The sequence below is a fragment of the Lolium rigidum genome, chromosome 1 (genome assembly GCF_022539505.1).
Source record: "Lolium rigidum isolate FL_2022 chromosome 1, APGP_CSIRO_Lrig_0.1, whole genome shotgun sequence".
NCBI classification, from domain to species: Eukaryota; Viridiplantae; Streptophyta; class Magnoliopsida; order Poales; family Poaceae; genus Lolium; species Lolium rigidum.
Window position 1 is genome coordinate 342,079,883 of NC_061508.1, and position 23,407 is coordinate 342,103,289.

At 43.1% G+C, this 23,407-nt stretch overlaps 1 protein-coding gene across 1 annotated transcript; it reads left to right on the top strand.

The window, feature by feature from the left end:
- Nucleotides 1-7,429: 7,429 nt before the first annotated feature.
- On the top strand, nucleotides 7,430-7,904 carry LOC124684479 (auxin-responsive protein SAUR71-like). Its single transcript, XM_047218784.1, has one exon. The coding sequence runs from the start codon at nucleotides 7,430-7,432 to the stop codon at nucleotides 7,715-7,717; it is 288 nt and encodes a 95-aa protein (XP_047074740.1). The 3' UTR covers nucleotides 7,718-7,904.
- Nucleotides 7,905-23,407: the final 15,503 nt, after the last annotated feature.

The following is a 23,407-nucleotide window of genomic DNA, read 5'->3' on the forward strand; positions in this document are numbered from 1 at the left end:
ATATTAAATTTTCCAAGCGGTTCCTACATGGTACTACTTCCGTTTCCAGAAAAGAAGGAATATAATATTTTTCCAAAACTCAAAGTGTGTAAAGCTTGGTGAAACTTTTGAAAAAAGGCCAGTAACAATACAGAATTACTACCCTAGATACATCATGAAATATATTACTTTTGTTACTATTAAAATAACGTTACGGCCGCTTATCGTATTTTTGTAACAACATTGGTCAAAGTTTTTTGATGTTTGAAGGAAAGTATACGCATTGTTTTTATAAACAGAGGGATTAGCTTTGTTTCTTAGGATCGTCTATGTATGAAGTCGCGAGTGGACAGATTCACCTTGAAAGGTCAATTTATTAGTTATTACTACTCCCTCTGTATCGATTTAATAGGCACACACGTAGTTTAAGCATAATTTAATCATTAATTTAGTCACAAAATATAAATTATATGTCTATAAAATCTATACCATTAGATTTATATTCAAGTAAGGTTTCCAATGATATAATTTTTATGTCATATTTTCCATATTTTATTAACCAAAATAATGGTCAAAGTGTTTTCTTGAATTACGTGCATACATGTTAAACCGGTACAGAGGGAGTATAGAAGTGTGGCTTGCTCACTTGGTTAGAAAAATGATGTACAAATCAGCCTAGTAGGTTCAAGTCCTAACAGATATAGATTTGGGTTCTTATTATTGAATAAAATCATTGTATTCCTTTAAAAATGCACTCTTCCATATTTTAATTAATCAATTTGTATATACATATATATCATAAAATAATAACTCATACCCGACCTTTTTTAATGTTACACACATCAAAGAGTCTAATACTCCACAAAATACTAGTCAAATTCATCATCTACAAATTAGGCCTAATTAGGTTTATAATTTTTTTGTAATCCCTCTGTTCAATATTATAAGATATTTTAGATAATTTAATGTGCAGCAGATATAAACCGAAATGAGTCAACCTACATGCTGAATGCGTCTAGATACGTACATTTTCAGATAAAATTATAAGATCTTATAACTGTGAACCTAGGGAGTAACTAATTCAAAAGAAACAAGCAGTAGAGAATTGTATAGAACCAAGTTTTTCATAAAGCCAAACAGATACATACATATCTTAGTAGTTTGTGAGACGAAGTAAGTATATTTGTGAACCCTCTAGCATTGATGTTGAGACAACAATAATTTCATTTTGTAATCTCCTCGTTTTTGCTTCCTAGTTGTGACATTTACTTCATTTTTAAATCTTGCCACATTTTTCTTCTTAATTACTACTCCAGAGTAGTTGTGACATTTTTCTTCTTAATTATTAGTTATTTGTGATAAGATGGTGGTTTAGACTACTCAGAACTCGGGCCTACTCATTAGTGGTCACTAGTAGAAAAACACCCTTTAGTACCGATTCCAGAGGGCTTTTAGTACCAGTTTTGGCAACAGGTACTAATGATTCGGGACTAAAGCCCCCCCCTTTGGTACCGGTTCCTTACGAATCGGTACTAAAGGTGCCTCCACATTGACACGAAGGAGCCCGCGGGGCTGGAGACCTTTGGTACCGATTTGTAATACGAACCGGTACCAAAGGATAACGGTGCCATTTTTATATCCAATGTTTTATCTATTTTTTCACTTCCTCTTTTTATCTATTTTTTTAATTATTTTTCACTCCCTCTTTTTATCTATTTTTTAGAATTTCTAATATTTTAGTTATTTGACAAGTTTAGTCTCTAACTACACTTATCTCTAGTCCAATTACTTACTCGTGATCAAACTTCCCGCTCGGTCACCCATCCTCCTCCTACTCTAGAACTGGCACGTTTAACTTTTCGAGTTCCTTTCAATCTCACTTTCAAGTGCTTCGTGCGCATGTTATTGATAGTAGTATCATATCAATCCTATTAACATGTTGGTCACGATATCACACTTTTTTATTGTTTGAATTGTACATGATTTTTTTTAAAAAGTAAAGATGTAAAAATAATATTAAATAAATAAATAAATAATAAAATTTTAATTATTTTTACTTATTAAATATATTTTGAATTTTAATTTGTTTTTGCAGAATCTAAAACCTAAAAATTTGTAAATCTAAAAATTTACTAACCTTTATGGTTAAGTAATAGTAATCTCTATGCAAGAAGGAATTATTAATTTAAATTTAAAAAATAATAAATTAATAAAATCCTGAATTTCTAGCGAAAACTAAAATGTTCCTCCTTTTATATTTACATTTGTAATTTTTAGAATCTAAAAATTGGCTAACCGGGTGAAATGTTTTCGGGTAAAAATTGTGGGCTAGAACGGTACCAAAGGTTTTTCTGAACGGTTTCTGTTTTCGAGTTAAATTCCAGAAAATGGTTTAAGTTTGAAAATTCATATCTTTCAAACCGTTCATCGAAATGCAAAGTATTTTATATGTTTTTCAGTCAAAAAAATGCAAAAAAGAAACGGGCGGGCGGAAAAGGGCGGGAAATAATAGGCGGGAATAAATTTTTATTACGAAGCTCAACTGAAAATTAAGATGCATGGCCAAATTAAGTCACAATCGGTCGAACTTGTTTTCGAATGTTGGAGTGATTCAGTCATACTCGTGCCTGGCCCTATAAACTTCGATATTGTAGTCGTCGTAGTCGCCGACTTCATCGTAGCTGGCATCGGGGTCGCAGTAGTCGAACCTCGGCGGACGAGCATGCGTGGGCTAATACTTAGGGTAGCGCATGCGGGGGCCACGGTAGGCAATGACACTCTGGAGAGTCCGGCTGTGCCACCACAGCCGACGGTCGGCCTCGTTGAAGTTCGAACGAGACGGGCCGTCCTCATCGTGCCTGGCAAGTGCACTCTCACGCCGATTGATGGAGAAGCCGTCCCAAATCGGGATGTAGTCGGGATGCCACTGGGGATTCCTCCACTGCTGTGGCGTGAGCACGAAATAGTAGTGGTTCGTGATGGACATCTGACGCACCACACCTAGAGGGAAAGGAGGGACCGGTACGCCTTCGACGCTCAGCATCCAGCCGGTGGGGACGTGGTAGCCCGACGGGCAGGGGTAGTTCGAGGCGCAAAGCGCCTCCGGGGGGTTAGAGATACGATGGAAGCTATGGGAGAGAGTGACGAGGTTTGCAGATATAAGTCTATATGTGATATGGAAATGGAGGCCAAACCTACATATATATAGTAGAAAAATGATGGGAAGACGGAGGCGGAAAGCGGTGGAAAGCGCGGGAACAAAATATGCTGGAACACAGTGGCGCGGTAAGAAAAAAGACATAAGATATATATTGTCATAACATGATGGGGCCAACATGTCTGGAGATGTTTGAACATATACTCCCAAAAATAAGATATAAGAAGTTTAACATAGACTTTTGACATGCAACATAAAAGGAAAAAAAGCAGGACTAAAAGCCTCAATGTGAAAAAAAACAGGAAAAAATCAGGACTAAGACCCTTTAGTACCTGTTATTTATACGAACCGGTACTAAGAGCATCTCCAGCCGTCTCCCCGACGAGGCCCCCGAGACGCCTTTTTTTCATCCGGATGGACGAAAACGGCCCAATCGCACCCCGACTCCTCGTTTTCGTCCGGATTAAGCCTTCATCCGTCCGGAGAGTCCAGGCCATCCCCGCCCCCCCGGGGTGCGCTCGGGGACTCCGGACGAGAGAAAAGCGGGGACGGGCCCGCTCTGTCGGCGAGAGAACAGACAAACAACACCACTTTGTCCACGCAAATCCCTCCTCCCCTACCGTTGCTCTGTCACTACCGGCACCACCACTCGCCAATCCACCGGCCGGTAGCCTCAACTCCGCCGTTCCACCACCCAACAGCCTATATTCCGCCACCCGTCGTGCCCTCTGCCTATTTTCCACCGCCGGGCAGTTCCCTCGCTTCGATCCTCATCGACACACCCGGCAGGTGTTCGTCCAATTGCCTGGCCGAACATGGACTCTGACGAGGAGGAGGAGCAGATGTTCACCGAGCTTCTTGAAGAAGAAACGGCAGCCTCCGCCAAGACGAGGAGCACCTGTTGATCCTAGCTTGCCTGTCCGGTTTGTACGCCGATTCGGCCATTGGTCGCCGTGGTGGGTCGGCACCAGGTCGCCGGAAGTGCAAGACGAGACAACGAATGGAGGGCTACTGCATGCTCTACGCCGACTACTTCGTCGACAACCATTGCACGGTGAGGCTGTTTTTAGGCGTTGTTTGAGGATGAGCCGGAAGCTCTTCCTGAAAATTGTGTATGTCCTTCGAGAGTACGACTCCTATTTCAGATGCAAGTTGGATTGCACCGGCATGGAAGGGTTTTCCACCCTCCAAAAGTGCACGGTGGCTATGCGGATGCTGGCATATGGAGCTCCTGCTGATTCTACCGATGACTATCTTCGGATGGCGGAGTCCACTGCCCTTGATTGTTTCTACCGATTCTGCAGGGCGGTGATAGCAGTGTTCGGGGACATCTATTTGAGATGACCGACTATCGAAGACACTGCTAAGATCCTCGCTGTCAATGAAGCTCGGGGATTTCCAGGGATGCTTGGAAGCATTGACTGCATGCATTGGAAATGGAAGAATTGTCCGTTTGCCTGGCAGGGAATGTACAAGGGTCACAAAAAAGTATGCAATGTGATACTTGAGGCAGTGGCTACCCATGATCTTTAGATTTGGCACTCCTTCTTTGGTATGCCGGGATCCAACAACGACATCAACGTCTTGCAGTGCTCGCCGATCTTCTCCAAGCTTGTTGAGGGTCATGCTCCCCAGGTTAACTTTGTGATCAATGGCCGCCAGTACAACAAGGGATACTATCTTGCAGACGGTATCTATCCAAAGTGGGTAACATTTCTGAAGACTATCTCAGGCGTCATCGTCCCGAAGGAGGTGGAGTTTGTCAGGTTACAAGAAGGTTGCCGAAAGCACGTCGAGCGTGCATTTGGTGTCCTCCAGCAGAGATTTACTCTAGTCCGGTTCCCCGCTTTGACTTGGTCCAAACATCAGATGTGGGAGGTGATGAACTGTTGTGTGTGCTTACACAACATGATTGTCGAGGATGAGCGGAAGCATCCGGTTCCTCTGAGCGAACAAGCTGCACCATATGACAGAGAGGGTCTTCTTGCACAGCCTAACCACCAGGTGCCGGCATCGTGGGCTGCGTTCATCGCTATGCGTCAGGGAGAATTCGAGACTCCACTATGCATCAACAGCTGCAGGATGATCTGGTTGAGCACATATAGACGCTTCGAGGCAACACCAACTAATTTCCATTTGATTTGTTTGAAAACTTGTTTTGTTATGTTGAACTGTAATATTTATTTGTAAAAATAAGCCAAATGTTGGCAAAAGTAGTCAAATTCACCGAATTATGCAGTAAATTTGGCATCCAGGGATGTTTTTCTCTAAAAGCACGCCGAACCCCGGGTGTCTACCGGGGAGACGACTGGAACTTCGACGCTCCCCGGGCCAAACTTTCGTCCAATCCGGCGCTAAATAGCGCCGGATTTCATCCCGGGGTGCCCCAACGGCTGGAGATGCTCTAAAGGTGGAACGCCGGCCCCACCTCCACCTCAAATTTGACGCGAAATCCTTTAATACCGGTTCGTACTAAAGATCCGAAACGAACGGTACTAAAGGTTGCCGTCTCTCTGGGCAGTGAAACTGGTACTAATGCACCTTTAGTACCAGTTCGTAAGAAAACCGGTACTAAAGGTCAAATCCTTTGGCCGTTTTTCTACTAGTGGGTGTATCAAGTCATCTCAAATGTCCTCAATTTTTTTTATCAAACCAAATAAAATACTAAATAAATCACATGTCAAGTTTACCATATGGGTGAAGGTATGAGTTTCGTCCAATCTTCTTGGGGATTATATCTCCTCTGCTCTCTATAAAAACTCTAGGACCGAACAACCCCAGAGAGTTGAGCAGTTCTGTTGATTAACTGATCAACCATGGTCCTCTAATTTGCTTACGCTGCCAAGTGCCAACTACTCTAAGCTAGCCCATCACCGAATACCAGTTTGCATGCGTGTTCATGAGAAACCACGAAGTCCAACTCAGACCAAAATGAGGCTTGCATGTGGCATATCGTCTTCTAGCTCCTTGTGTGGTAGCTCGCACGCTGTGTTCGAGTTCAAATTCCACCGTTTGACCCACGACGAATTTGTCTTGTCAACGTCAGAGAGAGACTCTTCAAGATCTTCACGCGTGGTTAGGTCATATACTTGAATGATTGGATCGTCCATGCATATTTTAACTTAATTAATGCACATGTTTATCTATACAAAACTCTGGGAAAGCTATATACTGAAGTACGTCTCAGAGGATGGATGTTATTTTTCATCATCCAGACAAATAAATATAGATGGGAGGTGGCGTTTTGGCTCGTAGGAGCAAATGCTCCATTATATAAAATAATTTAAAATTAATTTTAAAAATGTCAAAAGAATTTACATAAATTTTTTGGTGTACATCGTGACATTCTATGTTCGTACACACGTTTTTATGGAAAAACAACATTTTGTGTGGTGTGTAGAAAAAAGACAAAAAAATGTGTTGTACATAGTCGTGTTACAACAATCAAAATTTGTCTTTTTTACAGGAGTCACATAAAACAATTTATTTTTTTGAAAATTTGTGTACCAACATAAAATGTCTAGATGTACATGTAAAAATTTAGTTTAGAATTTTTTGACACTTCAAAATGTGGATTCATACAATGGGAGCAAATGCTCCTATAAGTCGAAGTGCATTTCCCATATAGATGGTCATCTTTTACGGTCACGGATGGTTCCTAAAAATGACAACCACTGGAAAACTTGTAATATCGATCATAATTCGCTCTCCTAATTCTAGGAACATACATCTCCACCAAGCATGTTTTTTTCTTCTAAAATATAGCCCTGGAAAAAATCAAAAAATCAATTTCCATGAGCGAGCTAGAATGCTATATTGGCTGTGTGCATCAAACTTCGAAAAATAAATGACATTCAAGATAGTGGCAATTAATTAACATAAATCTAACGGCTGTTTCAACTTTCAAAATTCGAGCACACGTACTGACCAAATTACATGGTCCTAACTTTCAAAGATGCTAGCTGATGGCCGCCAACATCTTTGAAACACACTAGATGTTGACCCGAACCACGACTCCAACGCCACCACACAACACAAAACCTTCCATCTCGCTCTCTACCCTCCACATTTTTCCCCAGTAGAAAGGAAGCAGCTAGCTCATAATCCAGGCCAACATTCCATCGCTTATAAGAGGAGAACCCCAAGTTAGTCAAGGCCAAGCAAAGCAACACAAACACACATGCATTCATGCATGCAAATCGAAATCAACCTAACTAGATAGCTAGCTATATAGATACATTATCTGCTGCATAATCAATACGTTCGTCAGCGCGCTTCATCGAGCAACTGACGATGAGGGAGTTGATTCGGCGGCTGAGCTTCTCGGACCGGGTGAGCGACGGCAGCGGCGGCGTGCCACGCGGGTGTGTGCCCCTGCTCGTGGTTGGCGATGGCGACGAGGAAAGCGAGCGGTTCGTGGTGCGGGTGGAGGCGCTGCGGCACCCGTCGTTGGCGGCGCTGCTGGAGATGGCCGCGCAGGAGTTCGGGTACAAGCAGGAGGGCATTCTCCGCGTCCCCTGCGCCGTCCACCAGTTCAAGCAGGCGCTCTCCACCGCCGGCGCCGTCTCCACCAAGTACTGATTAGTTAATTCTCTAGCTGATCAATTAGGCAGACCCATCGATCGACTTCTTCGATAATTAAGGAATGATTATTTGGTGCTGTGGACCAGCTGACTCTCTTGATCCACGCGCCTGTTGATTTTCTTCCCTCTTTTGCCTTTTCATATCTTCGTTTGAGGATGGCTGGGGGATGATTGTTGACAAGAGAGGATGGCGCCTTGTATTTTAAGTGTAGAGTCGTTAGACCTCAAAAATATCAAGTGGAATAGTTGATTCTTCATGTCCAGAGTTCCTATACAATACTCGTCTATTTCCGGGCGTAATGCTCATTTTTGGCGCAGATGAGAGTTGCATTATGTGTTGATCTTCTTCTGGACCCTGTCTCCTCCTCGCCGATTCTCTAGACTCATGAGGGATATATGTTGGCCGGTTGCCTTTGAGTCGAGATCTTACCATGGTGTGTCTTGCTTGGTCCTGATGCCATGTGCTCCTCTTCTCGCCACTGATGGTGGAGTTGGGTAAGGCGAGTAATTTATCATTGTGTTTGTAGAGGGTGTGTTGTTTGCCGTTTGGAGTTGTATCATGGTGTAGTGCTGTATCTTGGAGTACTGTTGTATCGCGGAGTGGAATTGTAGCCTTCTAGCGTTGTTCTAGCCATCTTGGCCTTCCATGCTGTATTATCGAAAGAAAATATGATGCAAAGGCTAACAGATGAACGCTCCTTGAGTTTTTTAAATCAAGATACTCCTTTCGTTCCATAATCCTTAACTCATTTGAATCTGCAACAAGGATTACGGAATGGAGGGAGTACATGGTTTCGTTCACCTAAATGCGAGGGAAACAATCTAAGTTTATGAACTGCACATTGTGATGGGTTTGTGTCTAACAATTGAGTACTGTTTTCTATGGAGAAAAAACAATGTGTTGGTTAAAATTATTATTTTTAAGTAAAATTATCTTTATGTGAAACATCACATATTTGTTCAACCGGAATGTTTTACTAGCAAATTGGAATGTTAGTTCTCTCTGCTCTGAAAGAGTGTAGTTGGTAAAGTTTAACCAGTGAAATTTGAGATCAATGAACTAGACTTTTGGTCTCTTTTGTGTATCAATTGTAGTAACTACCATTTATTCAATGCAGCAAAATTAAGTGTTCAGTAAGATTAATACTTTGACATGGAAACATCAAATATTTGGTTCATTGGAATGTTAATTCTCTTTCTAGTCCACGAGTATAGAGGGTAAGTTTAGCCAACGTGAAATTTTGAGGTCTATGCAGCATACTTCTGTGCTCGTTAAAACTCACCTTTTTTAAATGAAAACATCAAATATTCGGACCATTTTTTAACATCGTATACTCAATATATATTTCTTCAAAAATTTACTACAACGATCCACCAATACAAGAGCAACTTCAGAGAGCAAGAACTACAAATAAACACAAGAACTGTTTCAAATATTCATATTAATCTGTATAACTCTGACTCTGACAGAGAAATGTCTATGTATTCTTGTGTACTAGAAATGTAAATGTATTTCGGAATGCATTGTGGAAGTTACCTACTTACCTGCTCGAGGAATGGAAGCCTAGTTTCTATTTTCTTCTTCGATTATTTTATTCTCGTGCATGCTATTTGGTCTACCATATTTCGTGGAAATACTAAAATTCACGTCGAAATTTCAAAAATACCAGATGTAAAGTATTATTTTAACTTACCGTGGTACTTAAATCCAACAGTTTTGCGAGAATTGTCTCTTTACTGATGTATATAGGTGAAATGAAGATTTACTTGCATGAATATTTTGTGGAAATAACTACTTGCTTGACAAATGCAAATATAAATTATACAAACTTCTTATATAATCCATGCAATAAATTCATCCATGTTGTATAAGACAAGCCATAATGGGTACTACCTCTGGTCTGAATTAATTGACGCCACCACAGTAAAAAAATTGCATGCAAATCAACTAAGATTACCCACAATGGGAGTATCATAGCTAGTATCATGCATCACATGCATGCAAAAAGCTGATGTGTCACATCAATAAATGAAGAAAGAGATGATAGTAGTATCATAGGTAGATACTGTATCATAGCACGTAAAACTAAAAAATTAATGTCAAACCAATCTTGTACACACTTTTGCATTGAGATTCTACAAATCACTAAATATAATTAACCTATGATACTACTACATGATACTATGCATTGTGAAGATAGTATCACACACTAGTACCGTATGCATGATACTACTATATGATACTTCTCATTGTGACTAGTCTAACGTCAGCGTCAATTAAATGTGACCGGAGGGAGTATATATTATTGGTAGTATCACGCATTAAATGCATACAAAAAGCTGACGTGACATTAGAATTAATGAACATAGAGGTGATGGTTGCATCGTAGGTAGATATCGTATTATATCACATATAGCTAGAAATTTAATGTTAAATAAATCATGTACATAATTTTGCATTAATATTATACAAATTCATAAGTTTAATTAGACTATGGTACAACTAGATGATATCATGCATTATATAGATAATATCATACAATAGTATCATATGCATGATACTATAATATGATAGTATTAGTACACTATATGCCTAGTCTAAGGGTGTGTTTGATTGGGATTTTAGAACCAGGTTCTCTGCATTACCACCGTGAAATCTCAACTAAACTGAATTTTTAGGTTCCAGATTCTCTAAACGCAGCAGATTCTCCTATATGTAAATCGCACAGTGAGCCACAGCCAGACGAGACCAGCTTCAGCCGCGGTGACTTCTCTTATTTGAAGAAAATTGCCCACTGCCACTCCATAAGTTGTACCGTTTCGCTGTTTCTTTTCCGAATCAGATCGAAGCCCAATCCCTGTGCGCGTCGGGGAGAGGGAGAAAAGCCAGGTGTTCCGTCGCTCCTGCCGTCCTGTGCCGCCCCTTGGCCGGCTCGCTAGCAGCGAGTCGTTCCTTTGGCCGCGCCTTCACCGCTTGTTCTTCCTCACCGACTCTCCAGTTTGGCCGCCCCTTCTCTTCTTGTTCTTCCGCCCCATCCCTGGCCAGTGGTGCTGCGCACCTCCATCCCAATCTCAGGCTGATGCAGAAGCTATGTGCTCCCTTCCCTCACCCTGGTCTATCACATGCAAACAACGTCCTACGATTCCCTCTGCATACAGTGTATTGTTAAAAATTGTTACCTCAAAACTTGGATATGCCTGCGCTTCCGATTGTCAATACAATTGAATATTGAATAAGAGACTAATTATATCTATGTATTAAACCAATACCTGAAATAGTCATTAGTATAAACTACTCCGTACAAAGCATTTCTAGACCAAAATCAGATGCACATCACACTCGGCAAAATGGAAGAAGTATCAATTTCTATATTATCATGTCTATCTCCGAGGCATCCAATTTTTTTTATACTTTTATGCCATATTCTATTCAAATGTATGGAATATTATGAAAATTTTAAAAATATTCATCCAAAATGGCGATTACATAATAATTAGTGCACATGTGAAAGTTTTTCGATCAATTAGCATATAAACAGTCTCTCAGAGCCTCATGGGTATTATAGATATTTTCAACCAAACCCACAGTTTATAGTTGATACAATCAAATAATTTTCAGAAAATCCACGGTTCTCAGCTCACAGCAGCTTTTTCAAAGTTCACCACAGCTGCTTTTTTACAATCCACAGCTCAACCAAACATACCCTAAGTTTGTTCCAACGGAAAATTATGTCGAAGCCTATCAGGTGTAGAATTCAACATCAATTTCGGAGCCCATAACGAGTTAATACCTAATAGGTCGAAGCAAAGATTAAAAGGCTATACCAACTAGGATGTCGATCTGATATTTATTCGTGTACAAAAGGGGGTTAAAGTGAGACGCGTTCTGCTTAATACACCCGGTAATATGATGTCCATTGTACTATGATAATCGCAGAATAAACATAAGTAAAATGAAAAAATATTCTAATTTACATATAGCATATCGTGGAAGAGAGTTTCTTGAGAGACAAACCGAAGCATAAATTATTTATTTTTATTTCTCATATCAATTCATTCATATTTTGCACATAGAAGTGGTCACAGCTTACTCGATAATCTACAAAAAAAAAATGGTTGGACATCTGATCATATTTGAACCTTCTTTTGTTTTGTCGGAAGAAAATGTTGTTGACCTGCTGACCGTGCCCCATATGATGTCAACGATCCCGATGTGAACGGACTTTTGTTTTCAGTCAAGTGCTATGTGAACAGAATTTGTTTCCAGACAAGTGGCCAATTTGATCGCCCATGTTCCATCTCATAGAAAAACATATAATTATTTTAGAAAATCTCAGAAATTGCAGCAGTGTCATTGGCTGAAAACAATCCTGGTACGTACAAGAAACGCAGGTCTGGAACAACGTGGGCAACGATCTCTCGTAAGAACATATATGTACGAGCAAGAATCGCTTCCGGAAGGTGTACGCCACATACTTGCAGTGGCTTGCCGCGATATAGTAATTTTCAAGACCGACTTCAGATTGAGTATGTATGGCGCATGTAGTGCATGCTCAGATGGTATGTTGATGATGATCAGTTTGCTACGTGACATTGTGAATGGAGGTAGAACTGTTTTCTGCTCAATGCCAGCAGTACACTCGCAGTACAAAATGAAAAAGTTTTTTCATGATTGAAACTGCAGCATAACAAGTAGGTTTAGTTTCAAGCAGATTCTTTGATTCATCAGTTTGGGTAGTCGCTGATCTGAATTTTGAATTTTTCTGGGTGCCATAGCTGAAATTTCGTGGATTGCTGTAAGAGAAAAGGCTTGGAATTAAGTTGTTTGTCCTGATGTATTCTGAGAATTATTAACTTGTTATTATTCACCTTGAGGTCCTTGGCTAGGAATAGTTGGTTGGTTAATTTATTCTCATGCGTTGCACTTGACCAAATGGATATATATGTTGAGCTGCTGTTGCAAGTATATATAGTAATTAGGAAATATACCTTGTAAACTCGGCCTAGTACGGATGAGTGGTTTGTTGTGTAGAATGAGCTGTGACATGTGAAAGAAACAAGAGCGTTTTGTTGTAAAATCTGTTGCTCACCAGGTTAGTTTCAGTTACACCCCCCCAGATGTTACTTACTGCTGGTACATGATGACCTGATGATTTTCACTTGCTGTACATGTCTAGCTTAGTAAATCTTGTGTGTACTCGAGAAATTAGGATGTGATGTGGTGGATGTCCAGAAATTATTCACGCGGTCATGGTGAATTAATTAAGCAATAATCAGCTACTTTTGGTAGTAGTAGAGAATTTCAACTTGGAGTAGTAGTAGTATACGTACCACGTTGTTCCAGACCTGCGTTTCTTGTACGTACCAGGATTGTTTTCAGCCAATGACACTGCTGCAATTTTTGAGATTTTCTAAAATAATTATATGTTTTTCTATGACCGCGTGTAAAAGGCTGGGCTACAGAAGCATTATGGACGGCATCGTGTAAAAGGCTGCTAGTTGGATAAATAAAGTAGTTAGTGCCCAGCCTCCCCATAGTATTTTACTGTTAAGCAGGATTCTAGTGCTAGAGATATTATATACATGCGCATTGGTTAGATGAAATGTCGTCGATTAGTTTGTCTCCAACAGATAGAGGACTTGATTCAGTATGTTTTTTTTTTGGAATATGAATGGAAGACTACAGCATTACCTCTAGAAGATGCATATAGTTGCAGCATTTGATTCTAGCCCTGCTTCAAGAAGAACTCAGAAGAAAAAAACAGACAAACAGTAAATTGTTTTCTTTTTTTCGACAAAGAGTATATATTAATATCAGAGATACCAATTACACACAGTCTCTGCAACAACGCACTGCCCTAGCGACATTACGGATGCACACAGCCAAAAAAAGAAGAAGAATTACCAAAAAAAGAAAAGCCCCGCTACAGTGATCTAATCCTTTAAACAATAGCACTAACACCACCATGATAGCACCAGAAGTTCAGCTTCTCCAAAAGCGACGCCTCCAAGAAGGTAACAGTGCACCAGCGCTGTCGTCGCCCGATCATAGATCTTAGGTTTTCACTCTGAAGAAAATCCTCACTCTCAAAACAATGCCTTCAACAAGAACATTGCCAGGCACAACCAATTAACACTAGTGGAGAAGAGGCCTTTGGTCCCAAGCAAATGTCCCAGTGCTGAACCAAACCGGGTCCAATGGTGGCATTGGTCCCGGTTCGTTTCGCCCAGGACGACCCCACACGGCTGGAGCTTGTCCGGTAGTGGCCTTTGGACCCGGTTTGTAATACAAACCGGGACTAAAGGTCCACGGCAGGGCGCGGCAGGCGGTGTCGGGCGTGGGAAACCTTTAGTCCCGGTTTGTAATACAAACCGGGTCCAAAGCCCCCTCCGGACCCGGTTTGTGTTACAAACCGTGACAAGGTCCCCAATCCGGCTATATTACCTTGCCCTGCCCAAGTGTGAGCCACACTTGGCCATTTTTTCACTTTCTTCACAAGAGGGGTGTATTGCTCTCCTCTCTTCTTCACATGCACAAGAGGTGTTTGATGAAATGCATAAGAGGATTTGCCACTTGATTTTTTCTTCTTCATCGAGGTTAACAACTTTATCATTTTCATCTGTAATTGATAAAATGCATGTGTATATATACATCGTGATGTTACGTAATGATTTTGATCAGCTAAATTATATCATGCGGATGAATCGGCAATGGATGTACATTGACCGACGGTTTGACGAGTTCACTTCGGGCCTGGATAATTTTATGGCCGTGGCGGAGGCAAACAAACATGGTGGCTTCATGTATTGTCCATGTGTGAACTGCAAGAATACCGTAAATTACGCTCACTCGAGTCTCATTCACAGCCACCTTCGCGATCCGGTTTCATGCCCGGTTACTATTGTTGGACCAAGCACGGAGAAAGAGGGGTTATGATGGAAGACAATGAAGAAGAGGAAGAGGATGATGACGGTTATCCCAATTTCCACTGAATACGATGATACTACGGAAGGCAATGAAGACAATGAAGTAGAAGATCAAGAGGCACCGGATGAGCCTGCTGATGATGATCTTGGTCGGGCCATTGCTTGATGCAAGGAGAGAATGTGAAACTGAAAAGGAAAGGTTGGCCTTCGACAAGATGATAGAAGATCACAACAAATTGTTATACCCAACTTGCGAAGATGGCCATAAAAAGCTAGGCGAGCACGCTGGAATTGTTGCAATGGAAGGCGGAGAACGGTGTCACCGACTCGGGATTTGGAAAGTTGCCGACAATAATTAAGAGGAAGCTTCCAAGGGGTAACGAATTGCCCGCCGATACGTACGAAGCGAAGAAGATTGTCTGCCCTCTAGGATTAGATGTGCAAAAGATACATGCATGCATTAATGACTGCATCCTCTACCGCGGTGAGTACGAGAATTTGGATGCATGTCCGGTGTGCACTTGCATTGCGGTATAAGATCGGACGAGATGACCCTGGTGATGTTGAGGGCTAGCGCCCCAAGAAGAGGGTTCCTGCCAAGGTTATGTGGTATGCTCCTATAATACCACGGCTGAAACGCTTGTTCGAGGAATAAAGAGCACGCTAGGTTGTTGCGATGGCACAAAGAAGACCGTAAGAAAGACGTGATGTTGAGGCACCCTGCTGATGGATCCCAATGGAGAAAAATCGATAGAGAGTTCCCAAACTTTGCACGGGATGCAAGGAACTTAAGGTTTGGTCTAAGTACGGATGGCATGAATCCTTTTGGAGAGCGGAGCTGCAGCCATAGCACTGGCTCTGTGACTCTTTGTATATATAACCTTCCTCCTTGGTTGTGCATGAAGCGGAAGTTTATTATGATGCCGGTGCTCATACAAGGCCCGAAGCAACCCGGGAACGACATTGATGTGTACACTGAAGCCATTAGTCGAAGAACTTCTACAGCTGTGGTCCCTAGCAGGTGTACGTGTGTGGGACGAGCACAAGCGGGAGGAATTTGACCTAAGAGCGATGCTTTTCGTAACCATCAATGACTGGCCTGCTCTTGGTAACATTTCGGGACAGTCAAACAAGGGATACAATGCATGCACACACTTTGTTTACATGAGCTCGAAGGTGATTATTTGGAAAAAGGTCGGAAGGTCGTGTACCCGGGGCATCGTCGATTTCTTAGGATTACCCATCCCGTAAGAAAGAAAGGCAAGCATTACGACGGTGAGGCTGATCACCGGAGGAAGCCTCCCCATCGTGATGGTGTTGATATATTTGGTATGGTCAAGGATCTAGATGTAATATTTGGAAAGGGTCCTGGCGGACGGTGCAGTTCCGAATGACGCTGCCGGACACGCGCCCATGTGGAAGAAGAAATCTATTTTTTGGGAGCTAGAATATTGGAAAGTCTTAGAAGTCCGCTCTTCAATCGATGTGATGCACGTGACGAAGAATCTTTGCGTGAACCTGCTAGGCTTTCTGGGTGTGTACGGGAAGACAAAAGATACACCGAAGCACGGGAGGACCAGCAACGTTGGAAAGACCCCAAAAATCTGCATGAGAGAGTTAAAGGACGTCATTTATCCAGCTACGCTCTTACAAAAGCGAGAGAAGGAAATATTTTTTGAATGTCTTAGCAGTATCAAGGTCCCGTCCGGCTTCTCCTCCAATATAAAGGGAATAATAAATATGGAGAAGAAAACATTCCAGAACCTGAAGTCTCATGGTCGTCACGTGATAATGACACAGTTGCTTCCGATTGCATTGAGGGGGCTTCTACCGGAAAATGTTCGACTGCCCATTGTGAAGCTATGTGCATTCCTCAATGCAATTTCTCAGAAGGTAATGACAAGGGATTAACTTGTCAATGCCTATGGATTATAGGCTAGGGTTTAGTTAGAAGTAGAGGGCAAGTAGATCTCGAAGGTTTCAGCCGAAAAGTACTCGACGAATATGAAAACTAGGGTTTGCAGACAATGATTCGATGATCTTCTCGTCCCTCGACCCCCCCCCTTTATATAGGTGGAGCCGAGGGATTCGTGCTATACAAAGATTACATAGTCCGGGACGGTTTCTAACTCATCCCGCCAGATTACAAATAACACTTCCTATTACAACTCTATCTTTTCCTTAAATACATCTTGGGCTCTCGAGTCTTCTTATTCTTCGGGTAGCGGGCCTTCAATAAACCCCGGGTACTATATTAGGCAGGCCCATTTGGGATGCCTATGTCAGTAGCCCCCGAGATTTTGCTTGAATCATAGAGTCAGGGAAAATCTCCACTGTTTATTTTTACTCGAAAGCTCTAACTTTCATACTTTTTCTCATAAAATTCTATATTGTACAGGGATATTGGTAGTTGGGGCTAGTTCATCTGACGGATCGGTACTAGTTAACCGCTCTAGTGGCAATCCGCAAAAACCTACTTCAAAATCACGTCCCCGGACATGATTTCGGGATACCGGTGTAAACTTCGACGAGCGCCGCTTAAGGTCTTACCATTCCGTCGAGTCCCGAGCTAAATTTATCGAGTACCTAACGCGTCCGTCAGATTTTCCTTCGTATCCGTTGATACGGATAAAAGTAGCAGAGCGCAGTCTTCGGCGATGCCACGCCCAACAGAATAGGTCTGGGGTCTTACCTTCGCAATTTTGCGGCATTCATAAATTGATCGCAACTTCGGCGTTCTGAGAATATATTGTCGAGTGCTTTTCCGGCTGTTGGAATGGCACATTTTATTGAGTCAAATATGACTTATATTGCTTTCCCGATGGGAGTATATGGAGAGTTAATGATAACTCGAAATATATTCCCTTGCTTGTTCTATTTTTCCTTTGTCAATTTCATCGGGCACGCGAACAGCGTTCCCGATGGGAGTAGCCCCCGAGGCTACAGCCAAGAACTTGTGCTTGGTTGTAGGCTCAACATTTTAGTCCACCGTGTCACTATATTGCCATTATCTCTTGATATTCTTTCCTCCTTCTTCTCTCTTTCTTTTTTTTTTTTTTTTTTTTATCGGATGCGCGAACAGCGCTCCTGATGGGAGTAGCCCCCGAGGCTACAGCCAAGAACTTGTGCTTGACTGTAGACTCAACATTTTCTATATTTGCCATTGTCGAAATTTTTCTTTTTTCAAAGTAGCCCCCGAGCATTTGGGCAAAAACTTGTTTCTGACCAAAGGCTCCCGATGCATTCAAATAACTTATCCTGTCGCCATTCTCCTTTATCTTGTCGACATACTTTCCCTTGTCAAATTTTCTTCAACTCTATCACTGGTCGATATTTTCCTGCTTTGTGGGTCCGTCGTTCCCACCATGTTGACACGTCGTGCAAGTGGGGGACACACGTCCTCCGCTTTTTCTGGTGCTCGTGCGGTAACGCTTGTCCCAGAAAAAATACTTTTTTGCCCTTGTAACCAGAAGATCAATTCTCACCACACGATTTCCTCATCCAACGGTACACTGCTTCACCCAATTCTTATATAAACCTGTCTTCAACCTCCGTTCATCCCCTCGCTTGCGCCGCTCACCTGTTCCTCTTCGCAAATCTTCCTCTCGCGCCCAATCTTCGCCGATTTCCCGCTCTCGCATACATTGCTCAACCCGCTTCCGTGGATGCCGCCGCGTGCGCGTTTGACCCGCCACAAGACTCCGCAGTCCGCGATGGCCGCCGAAGATTTTGAGTGGGAGAGATCCAAGATCTCCAACCAAGACTCCAACCCGATGAAAAGGCTTGGCCTCGATGAAGAAGGAAGGCGCCATCCGCTTCCCAATGAAGAAAGCTATCCCAAGCCTCCAATGGAGTATCGGGTTAGTTTCGTTGATCATCTTATCCGCGGCCTCTCTACCCCAATCCATGATTTCCTCCGCGGTCTTCTCTTTGTCTATGGGATTCAACCGCATCATCCGACCCCCAATTCCATCCTTCACATTTCTATTTTTATCACCCTTTGCGAATGCTTTCTTGGAGTTGCTCCTAATTGGGCTCTTTGGAAACGCATCTTCTCGCCTCCGCCGCAATGGCTCCCACAACGTCACTTATAACATAGGTGGCGTTGTTATCCGTATTCGTACCGATGTCGATTATTTCGACGTCAAGTTTCCTGATTCTCGTCCAAGGATGGCGCAAGAAGTGGCTTTACATTCACGAAGAAAGCGCCAACTCCGTTGAGCACAACATAATTCCCTTCGACGGGAGTGCCAAAATTCAGCGCCGTCGCTCCCGGGATGCCGAAGCTTCTGAGGAAGAGAAAAAGGCGACAGAGGCGCTCATGTCTCGCATTCGCCGCCTTCAAAATACTCGAGGCGAGGAGCTATCTGGTGTTCAAATCACCGCTTACTTCCTTAGGATTAGAGTGCAGCCTCTTCAGGCTCGCAAAAATCCCCCGTGGACGTACTCGGTGAAAATGACGCCAACCGAATCTCCGGTGACCTTTCCACCAAGGACTTGGAGAAGTTGGTTCGAAGGCTTTCTCGCCCGGGCAAAGATCCAGCTTCCTTCTTCTTGTCGTGTGGAACCATACAGCTCCACCAATCCACTCCCCAAGGTATTTTGTCTTTCCGCGTTTTTATCTTGTTGCACCTTTTTTCTTGCATCTCATTGTACCGTCATGTCTTTACTTTTTCTTTGGTTTCTATTTTTTCAGGATCATCCTAGTATAACTTCCCTTCCTCCTCTTCCTGAGGGTGGAGAGGTCGAAGAAATGACCATCGTTGCCGACGATACTCAAGCTTCTTCCGTTCCTGAAAGTGAAGTTGCGGGTTCTCACAAATCTGCGGCTTCTCATGAGAGAGAGGCTGAGTCTGAGGCCGTTGAGTCGACCGAATCCCTTCCTCCCGCCGTTTCTCCGAAGAACAAAAGGAAAAGGACCGAAGTCGAGGATTCTGGCATTTCTAAGGCTGAAGAAGTTGTTCCTTCGGATCCGAAGGCAGCTTATGATCCTTATTTTGAGTCCCTCATCAGCTCGTAAGTCAATTTTATCTCTCCTCCTTTTTTGATGTACTCGAAAAGTTTAACTCTGTCTTGCTTTTTATACTGTCGATTTTTGTTTACTAGTGATGAGGAAGAAGTACCAAGCCATCGACGTAGCTCCTCGGACCAAGCACGTCACGTACCGTGCTTGTTTCAGACACGTTAGTTGAAGGAGATGAAACATCGTCTCCCCAACAAAACGTCGTCACTACTACTCCACCGTCAAGCCCCCTTGTCCCTTCGCCAAAAAGGGCAAGGGTTGAAATGGTCGTTGAGCCTCCTCCTCAATTGGGCAGCTCTTCGTCGCAGCTCTTAGATGATGTAAGTTTATCGAGATCTATATTTCCTCTATTTTGCTTTTGCGGACCCTTACTCTTGTAATGCCGAAGTTTTTCCCCTTCTTACTTTTTTCTTTGACAGCCTATGATCAAGGATCTCATCCGCATCGGGTCCCAATTTATTGGGTACCGCGAGTATGCCAGCAGAGCCGAAGGTAACGACTGTTGTACTTGCTGTTTTTCCTTGAATTTTTACTCCTTCTGCTTGTCGCTATTTTGAATCTTTCTTCTCTTTCTTTTCCTTTCTCAACGTAAAAACTTGCAGAGGCTAACAAACGCGCCGAGACACTTTCTCGGAATCTTGAGAAAAGTGAAACGGCTCGCAAGAAGGCTGAACTTGCCGCTAGCGAAGCCGTGAGCCGAAGCCGATGATGCCAAGGCAAAGGCTGCTAGTGTCGAAGAATTGCAGCAAAGGCTCAAAGATGCTGAGTCCGCCTTGCACGAGCAAAAATCTGCACAGGTTGCACGAGAACAAGGGATCATCAAGCGCTTGAATTCGCAAAGTCGACGCACGCTGAGTAATATCGCTTGTCCCTTCTTTTTGTTTGTACTTCTTGTTTCTTGGTTTTCGACTAACATTCTCGTTTTATGTGGCAGCTCAAACCAACCAAGATTTTGATCTGGAGAAATCTGTCAATGACCCTCTCCTTGACGCACTTTCTCTTCTAGAGTCCCATGGACGCGAAATTCGTGAAGGTGTGGCCAATGCCGTGGGGCTTTGTCGGCGTTGTTCCCCTACTTCTTCCCGAAGAAAGAGGAACCTTCGACTTTCCTTGACCTCGCCAAGATGTTCAATACATCGAAGATCTTGGGCTGAAGCCGCGCCATGAGAACATGAAGGTAGCGGTTGAAAATACTCGTTGCTCAGGTTGCCGACAGCCGCAGACTCTCGACCGGACAAAGGTTGGCGACACCGATCCGATAGAACAGCCGAGGTGGAAGTCACCGATGAAGGCGGCCAAGCCCAATACGAAGAAAATCTTGGCGTATCTCGGAATCCAGCCAACGTCGACTCCTAGTTCGTCAAGGCCGGAGGTCTAGTTGCATGCCTCTCGTTTTTCTTTTGCTTCTTTTGCTCTTGTCGCCAAAGTAGTCTTTTGGCGACACGTATTTCCCTAGCCCCACCGTAGGGCCCTTGTAATTATTCTCGAGAGATTAATGAAGAACTCTATCTTCGCCTCGTTTTTTAATGTTGTTCTGTTTTAAATTTCAGTTGATATTTGATAACTATACTCCAATTCCTACTCCTTCCAATGGTTCGCCTTCTTCCCGCGCGGAGAGAACTCGGCATCGATATCGCACTCGTCGATGATACCCCGTCGCAAGAATTGAATGATCTTCGACAACAACTTCAGTATGCGAAAAGCAAACACTTGTGATGATGGAGCAGTCTCGTAAATCATCCGAAGCCGAAAAGTTGCCCTTCAGACAGGTCCATGAGGCTATGGCTGCTAAGGAGATTGCCGTTTCGAAGCTGAAAAGCGGTCACTCGAGAAAATTTCATGCTCGAGTTAATGAATGAAGCCGTGCGTATATGTCGGGTATGTTTGTCTCGTCTTGTGATATCTTTCATCTTCATGCTATTGTCTCCTAAAGGTTGTCCCTTTGTTGTGTTGATAGGTGCCTTTATTGATGCCGCTGCCGAGGAAGAGAGGGTAAACACTAGGACAAACCTCCTTGTCAATCTTTCCTTGGACCATGGTTCTTTGTTTTGGGCCACTCCGGAGAGGACCCGCCAAATTGTCGATTTCAGGATCGTACCTCTCAAACCCGTGATTTCCTTCACTTCGTACCAAAACCTTATCTATGGTTTACAACTCCATGTTTCCTCGGAATGTCCCACCAAAAACTCTTCCTGAATTGATGGAAAGATTCAAGGATGCTCGCAAGATCCACGATTTTGTCAAAGCACAACCGGTAGCCGGTGCCGATTTGCTCTTATCATGCTCCGTATCCGTCACTCAAAGCTTGACCTTGCCCAAGTTGTCGAGAGGGTTCATCAAAAGGTAAAACGCCGGAGAGTTGGTGTTGATAGGATTAACACGAAGGTTACACCTATAGCCGAAGAAATGATTGAGGACCTTCTTCGGATGGATGCCGACTTTTTTGCCGATGGCCATTATGCCGACTTTCTTGGTGCTGCTCCGGAGGAGAACAGAGTTACTCTTGACGACATACTGAATCAAGACTAGTTATTTGCTTCTTGTAGAAATTTCTTCTTTGTAGTCCATGACCATATTGTAAAGCAACCATTATATTTCTATGTTTGCCTAGCCCCCGAGTGTTTCGGTGACTTTTTCTATATTTGTATATTTGCGAGGTTGTGGACCAAGGCATTTGTATATTGAAGGCGAGTATGAGCCCCCGAGCTTTTATTGAGTACTATTTTGTATTTTTATTGACTCACGAGGTGTTTGAATACCAAGGCAAGATTTTTTCTTCTTTTATCGATGAACTATATTGAAATTCGTCGGAACGATGACTTTGGTCGCGTTGACAAAGAAGAAGGTGATATAGCCACTATCTTTATTATATTGCAGCACCGCGAGCCCGCCTCATTAAAAACCTTCTCCGGCCCCACTCGGTGCCCCGAAAAGGGAAAGAGTGCGTCTCGAAAACTCGCGGGCGTTTCATTACATTGAAGTTTTACAAGGACTATATTTCGACTCTAGGCGTAGAACCGCCCGAGTTGCGCCACGTTCCGTGGGTTTGGCTCCTCCACCCCCGTCTTCTTGTCCTTTATCCCGTATGCTCCTCCTCCGATTACTTCCGTGACGATGTAAGGGCCGAGCCACGGTGACTCGAGTTTTTCATGACTTTTTTGCGTGAGCCGAAGAACTAGGTCGCCCACCCGAAAAGATCTTGGCCGCAAACGTCGACCGTGGTAATTCTTCAAGTCCTCGTTGATATTTGGTTACTCGAGACAATACTTCGTCTCGAGCTTCATCAAGTGCATCCACATCATCTTCTAATGCTTTTCTCGACGTTTCTTCGTCATACTCCGCGACACGTGGAGAGTTGTGCTCTATCTCGATTGGTAGTACTGCTTCTGCTCCATGTACCAGAAAGAACGGAGTTTCCTGTGTCGCTGTATTTGGAGTTGTTCGGATGCTCCACAACACACTTGGTAGTTCTTCAGTGCCAGGTATGTCGAGCTTTTTCTAGTGGTCCTAGCAAGCGCTTCTTGATGCCATTGCGGATGATGCCATTGGCTTTCTCGACTTGCCCATTGGTTTGAGGGTGTGCAACTCGATGCAAAGTTCAGCTTGATACCCACCTCTTCGCAATAGTCTTTGAATTCATTGGACGTGAAGTTGCCGCCGTTGTCCGTGACGATGCCGTGGGGCACTCCAAACCCGAAGACGAGGTCTTTTATGAATTTTACCGCAGATGCTCCGTCC

What these genes read in the sequence shown, in the direction of transcription:
- LOC124684479 (XM_047218784.1), top strand. Translation starts at nt 7,430, where the DNA reads ATGAGGGAGTTGATTCGGCGGCTGAGCTTCTCGGACCGGGTGAGCGAC.